The sequence below is a fragment of the Sinocyclocheilus anshuiensis genome, unplaced genomic scaffold (genome assembly GCF_001515605.1).
Source record: "Sinocyclocheilus anshuiensis isolate Anshui unplaced genomic scaffold, SAMN03320099.WGS_v1.1 scaffold1063, whole genome shotgun sequence".
NCBI classification, from domain to species: Eukaryota; Metazoa; Chordata; class Actinopteri; order Cypriniformes; family Cyprinidae; genus Sinocyclocheilus; species Sinocyclocheilus anshuiensis.
Window position 1 is genome coordinate 166,506 of NW_015547679.1, and position 12,700 is coordinate 179,205.

Genomic DNA, 12,700 nt, shown 5'->3' on the forward strand with positions numbered 1-12,700 from the left:
CAGCATTTTATCGGTTTGCAATCTCTTACCCAGAATATAATCCTAAAAAACCCTAAAACCCAACTGATCTAAAACCTACCTGGCTAAACCGGCTTCATGGGACTGGCCCCGTATAATTAGGGATAGAGATCAAATCTGCAGGACAGTGTCCATTCCTGCTCTAGTATCGTATTAATAAAATATTTGTGTTCCTTGGGGGGAAAAAAATCACAATACAAGTCTGCTTAACGCAGGATGTCCGAACATGTCAACTTTTGGCTCAACCACCAGTGCGTCTTTGGTCGGGAAGTCCTGTTTGTTTAACCAACAGCAAAACCAGTTTGTATTTCTAAACTATATTTTCATTTCAAACACTAAAAGGTATTTGACGAGTGCTTCAATTCGATGACATCACCCGTCTCCACCGTTCCTTTGAAATTCCCTTTTCAACTGTCAAGGAATGGCAAACGTAGCTCTTCCCTGTCTTTGTTTCCTCCTCTAAGCTTTCAAATCCACACACAATTCTTCATTCGTGCGTCATTGTCCACTAAGCACTAAGTCCTGCCCTGTTTTCTCTTTGCCTTAATTCCTCTTTTTTATTTTCTCCGCTCCCCTGCACTTTCATGACCCAGGTCTTATGACTCACTGAGCTTTAAGTCGCTGGCCCAGCAGGCTCTTTCTGACAGCTTCATGACTTGTGGAAACAAATCTTTGTCATCCGCACTCTCCGCCTTTTCCAGACTACAACTTTCCTTAAAGAGGAAGGAGGAGGCTAGAGAGATACGGAGAGATTCCCAGCAGCTGTTCTCTGCCTTCACAGTGGCTCAAGGATACGCCAGGGTGCTTTGTATGACATGTTACAGTAGATCTTTTTGTCCAGTGCTGACTCAGAGGTCAAGCGGGAAGATATCCGGTACATCCAGTAACCAGACATGGCACATCTGAATGTTACAGTCAGAAATACAAGAACGAGGGGTGTTAAAGGGGTAAATGACCACTGGCAACACTGGATTTTAAAATAATTGGCTGTCAATACAGTAGAAAAAATATCATGACTAGAGAAAACTGAGAAAAAGAGCCGTTCCTATTTGCCTAAAAGGTAGGAAAGCTTCAACACCCATAATGCACTGGGCTCGATCCATCTGTTCATGAACGGGGAGACAAAAATGCGCAAGTATGATTGTAGTTTTTATTTACATATACTACTGATCAGTTTTGGGGTTAACGCATTACAAGTAACGTAATCAGATTACTTTTTCCAAGTAACAACTAAAGTAATGCATTACTGTTAAATTTACATGAAAATATGCAAGTTACTTTTTTCAAATAATAATGCAAGTGAAACCTCTCCTGTCCCCATGTTACGAGAAATTGCGAGTGAGGTGCAGAAGCACTTCCTTCAGTCTGAGGCTTATTAATTTAACTTTTGGTGTGAAAGGGCCTTAATTCGCAGTAGCCAAAAAACTTTAACTTTTGGTGTTTTTTTTTTTTGTTATTAAAAATAAATAAGCCAGCCCAGCTCAGGTGACAAAAAGTAACGCAAAAGTAACGTAATGCATTACTTTTCATAAAAAGTAACTAAGTAACGCAATTAGTCAACTTTTATGGAGTAACACAACATTGTAAAGCATTACTTTTAAAAGTAACTTTCCCCAACACTGCTACTGACATTGTAACAATACCAAGTTGGTTTTGAATAATGCTGGTAGTCAAACAGTTGATGGCAGCCACAGACTTCCATAGTATAAAAAAAAATACTGTGGAAGTCAATGGATACCGTCAACTGTTTGGTCACCAACCTTCTTCAATATATCTTCTTTTTATGTTCAGCAGAAGAAAGAAAGTCATACAGGTCTGGAACAACCTGAGGGTGAGTAAATGATGACAGAACTGTCATTTTTCGGTCAACTATCCCTTTAAGGCCGTGACACACTAAGTCATCAGCCAATGTCGGGCCGTTGTAAACACTAGTCAGACCATCAGCAGCAGCTTTTCAGCCAACTGGCCAAGTTCAGAGTTTTATTTTTCCTTTCAAGAAATCATGTTATTAGTGTTATTTTAGCACAGTGCAGTGTTATTTTAGCATCACTGATACACTATTATAGTTTTAGTAAATATTACGAATTAGGTTTTATTCTAATATTGTCTTTATTTAAATTTAATATTTTCTGTAGTTCCTTTATTTAATTGTAGTAATTTTGTTGTTTTTGTAATTATTATTATTATTATTATAATTTTTTTCCTTAGTCTTACTTATTTAAATGTTCTTTCTGTTCTCATGTCATATATGTATGTATGTATGTTTGTACCAAAAGCTCCTGAAAAACCACGACAAATTCCTTGTGTGTTTGCATACACTTGGCGAAAAAAGCTCATTCTGATTCTGATTATTATTATAGTTTTTTATTAAGTTTTAGTTTTTAGCTTTTGTTTATATAGTTTTAGTTATTTAGTACTTCAATTTAAACTAAATGAAAAATATTACATTGGCAACTAGCTGAAATAAAATAAGTTTTTTTTTTTATATATATTTTTATTTCAAGCAATTTATTTTAATGGTTTTAGTTTTAGTAAACGATAATAACCCTGAATTGGTGTCGAGCCATTGTTGAGAGCGAACATTCTGATTGGCTGTTCTGCTTAGTGAACCAGTGCATGAGAATAAAAAACGGACGTGACGAAAGCAAGCAAACAACAAAGTCAAGAAGATACACATATCTTCACCTTACCTGAGCTTTACAATATGCAAATATTTTCATAATTTACACGCATGGAGTCCTCCCATACCGACGCAGAACATATGCGAGTTGGCCATTAGCTATAGTCTTTGCAGAGTGTTCAAGCGCAACTTTTTGGCCCAGATGCAGGCCATAGGCTTGGTGTGTCATGACCTTTACTAACCTGCATTACTGAGAGATCAATCATTCTGTGACCCTTGAAAACAAAAGAGGAATGGATGAGGTCATACATTCAGCTAACTCAAAACAAAGCCTCAGTAGGTGTTGCTAAGGTCATGTTTAGACTTCATTGGGGTTTTCAACTCCTTCTATTAGTACTTAAGCAAGAAAGACAATGGCTTCTGGAATTGCCTAAATCAGTAATATGTTTATGTAAATACTGGATGCTGTTCCACTTCAGAATCCCATGCTTTCCTGGTCATTTTGGCTGTAATGTGTTGGCTCTTATTTTACACTGTCAGCATTTGTGTGTTATTTCCAGCCTCATTCCTCAAACACTGACATGTTTGGACAACAAATTAATCTGTTTTAGAATTATGTGACATTATGTGGCATAAATCAATTACAAAATGTAACTTATTATGGTAGTAATTATTATTAACAGGGCCGTGTGTGTGGGATATGTCATACTGATTCACACTGATTAAATTGAATCACATTATTTCAAATATGTGACTATGTTTAGTACGTAATGATAAACTTTTTTTTAAAGAAGTTTTACTTTTTCATCTGAATATTATTTACATGACCCCATTTCATCACCATCAGCACAAATAAAAAGCAAGAAGACTGACTAGTTAAGGATGTTATCAGCTATTTTATGCAGACGTTCATCCCCATAATGCTCAACCATGTTTTGTACATTTTGAATGATATTCTGTGATTTATTAAAAGGCACCCCAAAACGTACTATTGTAATCAGTGTTGGGGAAAGTTACTTTTAAAAGTAATGCATTACAATATTGCATTAAAAAGTAACTAACTGAGTTACTTAGTTACTTTTTATAGAAAGTAATGCATTACATTACTTTTGCATTACTTTTTGTCACCTGGGCTGGGCTTGCTTATTTATTTTTAATAACAAAAATCCCCAAAGTTATATTTCTGGCAACTCTAAAGGCCCTTTCACATCAAAAGTGAAATTAATAAGCCTCATCCTGAAGGAAGTGTCTCTGTTTCTGCACTTACTCCCCATTTATTATTTGAAAAAGTAACTCATATATTTACTTGTAAATTTAAAAGTAATGTGTTACTTTACTAGTAACTTGAAAAAAAGTAATCTGATTACGTAGCTTGCGTTACCCCCAACATTGATTGTAATACTACCACAGTGTACTCAGTTATTTATTCAATTTATTGTATAAGCACATTAATTCCAGTCTTGCTGTGACAGGGCTAAAATAACATAGGGGTTAGTTATTATAAAAACTGTTGATACTTGACAAGGCTATTACCACATTTTAGCATTAGTGGTAGTAGTTAAACAACCAACCACTGAAAAACTCATATTTGTTGACTTGTAAACTGAATGTCATGGGGGGCACATATATATGGTGATATATGGCAGTTGTAACCCTGGTGGGACAATATGATTTGAAAGTAAATATAAAAACTTGGCACAAATGACACAGTTTACTGAGAATAAACCAGTAATGATTTCTCTTGAATCTTAAATCTTGTTCTTGAATCTAAACTGACATGCACATTTGATTTAACTGGAAGAACCAGCTTTTTTTTTAAATTTTTTTTACATGGGTTAGAAAGTTTAAAGAGGCAGCACATTTTTTTGGCTATACCTGAACTGTCTTATATATAATGTGTCATGCATTTTTTTCCAATTTATTATCTATGCATCTCTCAACAGTTTCCACACCCTGCTCCAGTACATCCATGCACACTGGAATGAAATGGTGCTTATCGTGATTCGTGCCAGTGCACAACTCATTTCAAAAGCACAGACTAATTCAAATGACTCATTGTCATGTGCTAAAGGTCACATACCAATAGATACGGGGGGCCATGTTTTTGCATTTACAATGCTGTCACATGACCTTCACAGGGCCATCTATGCAGGCCATAAAAACACCTATGAAGACAGCAGAGGTCAGATGTTGACAAAATGTAGAATTTTGTTGTTACTCTAGTCATGTAGATTTAGTGGTGTATAAAAAAAAAATTAGGCTGAAGGTTTTGAAATGCGATCAGCTGTGGGGGAAAACTAAAGTAGTCTCTAAAGTTCCCAGTCAAATGCTGAGTAAAAACAGCCCAGAGTATCCTTAAATAAATGTACTACTCCTATGTGAATGTACCACTTGATGTCAAAAGATGATATATGAGCAGGTCTACCAAGAGGTCAGGGCTTTTCCAAATTACAAGAGCAGCTTGCTCAGAGAACACACACCAAATATGGCAAGATGTAGCATATGATGCCTCTGGGTGAATCTCACACTCGCACACAAAAATTCTGTTTGTGTGAAAAGGATTGTCTTTTATCATATTGTCAGTTCAGTGGCATAGCTTGGCATACTGACGACTTAAACTTTTTGGGAGAATGATGTTGGGAGAATGAAGTTTCCTATGGTTGCGTGAAAATGGAACGGCACTATCAACACACAGTTTGTTTCTGTTCTGTCAACACAGATTGACTGTCTCAAGGACCAGTGAGGTCTGATCCAGCGCCTCACACACACGTTCGAGCTTCCGTACTAAGCATATTTAATGCACACTATAAACGCGGTTTACTTGCATGCCGGGTAGGGATGCACCGATACCGATACTGGTACCGATACTTGCGAGCTTGTCGAGTGAATATACCTTTCTCACAGACATCACTGGAAAGCTTGTAGTTCGGCGAGTACTGGAAAAAGTGGTATCGGTGCATCCCTAATGCCGGGTTATTGGTTTGCATGTAAACCGGGACAACTGGTTATTTCAATAAGCTTGATTTTTGTGAGTTACCAGCGTATTGGTGTGCATGTAAACATGCTCGTTGTTTTGCTTTTTTCATGTGTACTCCTCTGATCACGATCTGCCACGCCTGTCACATGCTTTAATTTATGATGGGCAGCATCTCCTATGATCAGGGACTAAAATTAACATTCGCCAAGCACCAAATGTGATAAAAAAAATGGCGTTGGCAAGTATATTAAACAGTGTTACTCGCCAATTGGACAGTAACTTTTTTTATGTCAATTCAATAATGCCTGAGAACATGATATGGTTTAGCAAAGATTGCATTGTAATTACATATAGATTTTTTAAATTGATTTTTTTTGTCTTTTGCGACCTACAAGAATATGACATGTGAATTCTTTGTGTGTGTGTATTCTATTAATCAATATTACAGCCCAACCGATATATCGTTTTGCCGATTTTATCGGCCGATATGAGCCTGTCGCAGATATATCTGTATCGGCGTATATGCTGCCGATATGCCACCGATATGAACATTTTTTTTTACAGAACATAAAACGCAGATAAAATGCTTGTAAATAGTGTAATTACGTAGTTTGTTACTCTCCATTGTTTGCTATTGGTTATCTGGATGAAACGCTTTAAAGCTTAAGTGAATGGAATACCATTGAAAATTTGAACGGCCATATCTCCGTAACGGCACGGCGTATCCGCACCAAATTCGGGGGATCCCTTCAGCTTGAGGAACCCTCTCGAACGCAGAATCAAGTGTACGTCTCGAGGCCCCCTTTCAAATGAGACCACCCCCACATCAATAGCCCCCGGGGCCCGGGAGTTACGGGCAGTTAAATTCGCGGTCGGGCGCTGACCAATCTGGCGATCCCGGGGGGCTACCGACATGCGGAGGGTGGCGTTCGAGAGGGCTCCTCAAGCTGAAGAGATCAACCGAATTTGGTGGAGATCGGCTGCCGCGTTCGCGAGATAGTGAAACCAGCCAAACTTTTCACTTCAGTAAAGAGGTATCTTGTTCAGGCAGAAGCATTCAAGCGGTGTCTTCACGACTCGGAGTCAAGCGTTGTCTTAACGGTAAGTTGCTAACTAATTTGTGCGGTGGTGGCTTGAGTCTGTTGAAAGGTGATTTAGCGCTACGCTGTCACCTAGTTAGTGAGACGCGATGCTATTAAGCAGCGATTCTTAATCCTGGTCCTCGCGACCCCCCACTCTGCACATTTTGTATGTTTCTCTTACCACTTCAGACATTTGTTCTATTCAACTGTGAGTGCCCTGCGAAGTGGACTTCACGGGATATTCTGCCATGATTCTGAAGGGAACATACATGTTACATTCAAAGGGCATTAAAGTGCGCGAGACGTGAATTTAAATAGTATTTATTTACAGATGTAGGCTATATAATGTCACACTTCTCTGTTCACTTCTCAGTTTTGTCTGTGTGTGAAGACAGTGGCGTAGCGCAAATCTGTCTCTAATCCATATTAATAATCATTATTACAATATAAAGAGCAGCAACCAACAATAACAATTTTGTCATGAAATTACAGCCCTACCCTATAAAAAAATATATATTTTAAATTTTATTATTTATAAGCTTTAAATGATGCAACTGTTGTGTAACAACATGTATGCCACCTTTGAGCAGCATTAAGCAGTCTACGTGAATAAACATGCCATGTTAGATGTAGCTTCTGTTCCACCACTTTAAGATGACTTTTGATGTTGATAAAATTCTATCTGTAAAAGTCTACAGTATAATTGACTAATTGAATTAACTGGTTAACTTTAAGTATTTGACATAAAAGACAACACAGATACATTTAACAAGGTATTTAAAAAAAAATTGACCTTTCCAAGGCAAAAAAAAAAAAAAACCTGACCCCAGTGAGCAAATATTTCTCTTTAATGGAAAAGTTAATTTCTAACCTTGCTAAGAAGCAATATCAACAAGCATGCATGACTCCCTTTATCATCATATTACATTTTAATGGATTATATTGAATAGAAAAAAAGCAAAAGTTTGTTAATGGGGATTGTTAATGGATTTCTTTTTTCTCTGTGTACAATGTATTATAACTGAGAGATTGAAAAATTGTGACATATTATAAATCATTCCATTGGTCAGGCAGAGCCTGGACCAGCCTTGCACCAAACTCACACGATTGGTTGAGCCAGTGTTGTTGTGTCTGGCCTAGACGGCTCGCTTAAACAAAGAGTTCACAATAATATCGCTATCTGTACAGAAATTCCACCTTTAGGTATTACTGACCATCCTGGATTACATAAAACACTTATAGAAGTTCACGAGCACTCAGGCATTTTTCAAACTCTCAGAAAAAAGGTACAAAAGCTGTCACTGTTGTGGTACCCTTTTCAAAAGGTACTAAGATGTACCATTTAGGTACTAATATGTACACTTTAGGGACTAATATGCACCATTCAGGGGTTAATAAGGCACAAAAGTGTACCTTTTAAAAAGGTACCGCCCCAGTGACTCAGTGAGCTCTTGTACCATTTTTTCTGATAGAGAAGGAAACAGATGTGCATGTCGTCTCATATCTTTGCACCATGTGAATGTATGGAGAGTAAGGCAGATATACCTGCTGATGGCCAACACAAGCTGATCTGTGCAGGCTTTAATGCGGTTCTGAGCCTCCATGTGTGTCATGGTCTCTGTGCTTTCTCCATTGATGGCTAGGATGGTGTCTCCAGGGCACAAGTTGCCCAGCGCTGCTTTACTCGCAGGTGTTATCTAACAAAAACCAAACAGAAAAGAGGTTAAGGAAGCACCACACCCAAGACAAACACTGCAGCGCCTGCAGCCAAAGGTACCATTACTGACTGACTGGAAACCATCTGTGAGACAAAGCCAACAACTAGACCAATGACATATGATCAGTCACAAACTTGACTAATGTGAAATGTAATGACTATTCATTGTGCTGCATCCACGCTTATGATGCAGCTCCATTGTTATTGTAGCTCTGATTAGTTCGCTTTTTTGACTCTATAAGTTGCAAATCCTTGCCTGTCAAAATTCAATTCATTATGCTTGGAGTAAATCTCACAATGTCTAAATCATTTCATCCTCCCCATAAAAAAATAAAAAAACATTTTGCATAAAGATCCAAACTTCCCCCATAAATGCTCATTACTTTAATGTGGGATAAAACTTTTTACGCTAACATCAATAAATAAATAAATAAATAGATCAAAACATTATTGCAATGCGAAAAGAAAACTCATTTTCATCACTACAACTTAATACAGCAATTAAAAACATCTTGTCAAAACTTTTTTTACTATTAAAAAAGCATCAATTAAATTTAGTACAACAATCAGTACATTTACTGTAAGTACTGTGTAAGTGTATTGTGCATTATCTGGGAATGAAACCAATGACCTTGGTGTTGCAAGCACCATGTTCTCTTTATTTACATTCAATATTTTTGGACAGAAGTTCACCAGTATTCTGTCAAATAAAAGCTCAAGGATTTGAAATGTTATAAGATTGAGTGCTTGAAAGTGAAGAACTTTAGACATAAACAGTATCGCCATGAGTTGGGCGATAAAATGATATTATATTGAGTCACGATAAAATTGGTCAATAGCGATGATAAGGTAACGATTCACTCAACTCACGATTCGAATCAATTCACTTTTTTTTTTTATAAAATGAGATTTAAGACAAATTATAAATTAAATGTGTCCTTTTATTATTGCTTGGACAAAATACTGTACGTTTCTTTGTGAAATTGAAATTTAGCACTATAATAATATACTAATACAGCACTTGTAAATTATTGCTCTTTTGTTGGTTTTGATTGCTTCTATTGTCCGCATTTGTTAGTCGCTTTGGATAAAAGTGTTTGCTAAATAACAAAATTTAAATATAATGTAAATGTAAATAACAAAACTATTTTTTTTTTACATTTTAAAACAAGCCCCAAATCAAATAAATAAGTAACACAAATAAAATAAATCTCTTCATATAAACAAAGGCTACCTGTGCTCTTTCCATTCAAAATTAGAGGCAACCACTGCATTTGAATCACAATCCAAACAAAGATGCTGAATACATTCACAATGTCTAAATCATTTCATCCTCCCCATAAAAAAATAAAAAAACATTTTGCATAAAGATCCAAACTTCCCCCATAAATGCTCATTACTTTAATGTGGGATAAAACTTTTTACGCTAACATCAATAAATAAATAAATAAATAGATCAAAACATTATTGCAATGCGAAAAGAAAACTCATTTTCATCACTACAACTTAATACAGCAATTAAAAACATCTTGTCAAAACTTTTTTTACTATTAAAAAAGCATCAATTAAATTTAGTACAACAATCAGTACATTTACTGTAAGTACTGTGTAAGTGTATTGTGCATTATCTGGGAATGAAACCAATGACCTTGGTGTTGCAAGCACCATGTTCTCTTTATTTACATTCAATATTTTTGGACAGAAGTTCACCAGTATTCTGTCAAATAAAAGCTCAAGGATTTGAAATGTTATAAGATTGAGTGCTTGAAAGTGAAGAACTTTAGACATAAACAGTATCGCCATGAGTTGGGCGATAAAATGATATTATATTGAGTCACGATAAAATTGGTCAATAGCGATGATAAGGTAACGATTCACTCAACTCACGATTCGAATCAATTCACTTTTTTTTTTTATAAAATGAGATTTAAGACAAATTATAAATTAAATGTGTCCTTTTATTATTGCTTGGACAAAATACTGTACGTTTCTTTGTGAAATTGAAATTTAGCACTATAATAATATACTAATACAGCACTTGTAAATTATTGCTCTTTTGTTGGTTTTGATTGCTTCTATTGTCCGCATTTGTTAGTCGCTTTGGATAAAAGTGTTTGCTAAATAACAAAATTTAAATATAATGTAAATGTAAATAACAAAACTATTTTTTTTTTACATTTTAAAACAAGCCCCAAATCAAATAAATAAGTAACACAAATAAAAGACATCTCTTTATATAAACAAACTAAGGCTTTGTCTGTGCTCTTTCTATTTAAAATTAGAGACAACCACTCATCATTTTAATCATGATCCAAACAAAGATGCTGCTGAGCAGTTTTTAATGTAAATTACATTACATTGTATAATTTCGAAATTTGAACCGTTTCATTTGAGAAAAACTACCACACTGAAACTGAAAGTAAAACAACTTGACATAAATATATTACTATTCTATACTAAAATGTAATTCGCAAGTAATAATAATAATAATTTTAAGGAATATCATGCAACCAAGGTATTTTTTTTTCATTAATTTATACAATTATACAGTACAGCATCTTATTTAAAAAATAAAAATGCAATGTTTTGTAGTAAATCATTTTTTTTTTTTCATTTCATTGAATTTTAAAAGATTGATTACATTGTTAAAGTTGTATTAATTTGTTTAATTAGACAGGACACCATTGTTTTTATGATACATTTGTATTGAATCATAAAACACAGAATCCAGGAATAAAATAAAATGGAAAACTGAATTTAGTGGAAAATAAAACAGATTTCATGGCGGCCCTAAATTAAAAGGGAGCTCTGTGGAGTTTAATTGTGAACAAACAAATTATCTTTATTCATTCTCAAGGTCTAACAAACATGTGGAGCATTTCCTTCCCCATTAATGCTAAATGAATATTGTGATAAATACTGACATTGTATGATATAGAAAATAAAATATTGTGATAATATTTTTGGCCATATCGCCCAGACCTAGTAAAAATATTAAAAAATAATCTAAAATTCTTTGATACTGAGATACAGTTACTAAGATCTACTATAACTACATACTGTGTAGATACAATGAAGTTGAAGTATTCAGAGACTCTAAATGTCGCACAAAAGCCCAGTTTAGACATTAAGTCAAGAAATTGCTTGAAATTGTTCCTAAGTGCAGGACACTTGACTTAAGCACCGAGGGCTGTTGTTATGAGTGGGATTTAGCCTACCTCAAAGTCATTAACTACATGACTATATATCAGCAAACAGCCTATAATAAGTCGAGCACATATGTACAACCCTAAATATTTAGCAAACGGAAGCTCCTGACCTACTAATAAGGCTAATTCATCCCATTTAACAAGCTTCATTGCCTGTCCTGAGTCATCCTAAAACACATGGGCCTGGTTTCACAGACAGGGCTTAGACTAAACCAGGATTAGGCCATAGTTCAATTAGGACATTTAAGTAATTTTTCATAAACGTGCCTTAGAAAACACATTACTGTTGTGCATATTGAGACAAAACAAAGGCACTGATATATTTTAAGATCAGTCAGTGCAAGTTTCTTTCAGTTGACACAGCTCAGATTTACATTTTAGTCTGGGATTAGGCTTAAGCCTTGTCTGTGAAACCGGGGGATGGTGTTTTATCTTGAAACATTTTGGTTTACCCTGCTTTGACAATTACTACTTACAGAGGACAAATCATGCGATGTGACTAACACTGTCAGAAAAACGCTACAAAAGGTGTCACTGGGGCGGTACCTTTTCAAAAGGTACAACTTTGTACCTAAAGGGTCCATATTGGTACCTAAAGTGTTCATATCAATACCTAAAAGGTACAAAAGTGTAATGCCCTAATGTCCTAATGCCCGTCCGGTAAAGCGTTTTATTTATTTAGGGTGCGCTGCAGGCCTACTTGTAATAAAATAAAATGTAAAATACATTAAGATGTTATTTAACTTGTGTTTCTGAATAAATAAAGCAGTAATTGATGTCATAACATTATGAGTCTGTTAAAGGGGTCCTATTATGCTCTTTTACAAAGTCTTGATTTTGTTTTGGGGGTGTACTAGAACATGCTCTCATGCTTGGTGGTTCGAAAAACACATTATTTTTCACATAATTTACATTATTAAAATACCTTTCTCCCCAGCCTGGCACAAACGGCTCGATTAGTTACGGCTTTGATGAAGGTCCGCCTTCCGAAAAACAAAATGTGTTGTGATTGGTTAGCTGTCCCAGTGCGTTGTGATTGGCGAACTGCCACGCCCCTTGCTCCGTCTTTCAACAAAA

At 35.6% G+C, this 12,700-nt stretch overlaps 1 protein-coding gene across 1 annotated transcript in view; it reads right to left on the reverse strand.

Annotated features, from left to right (window-relative positions):
• Positions 1-12,700, reverse strand: part of LOC107703091 (PDZ and LIM domain protein 4-like) — a 49,473-nt gene that overhangs the window by 32,684 nt on the left and 4,089 nt on the right. The window contains exon 2 of the mRNA XM_016505613.1: positions 8,243-8,394. Within this exon, the coding sequence (XP_016361099.1) occupies positions 8,243-8,394 (152 nt within the window). The remainder of the gene's footprint in view (positions 1-8,242; positions 8,395-12,700) is intronic.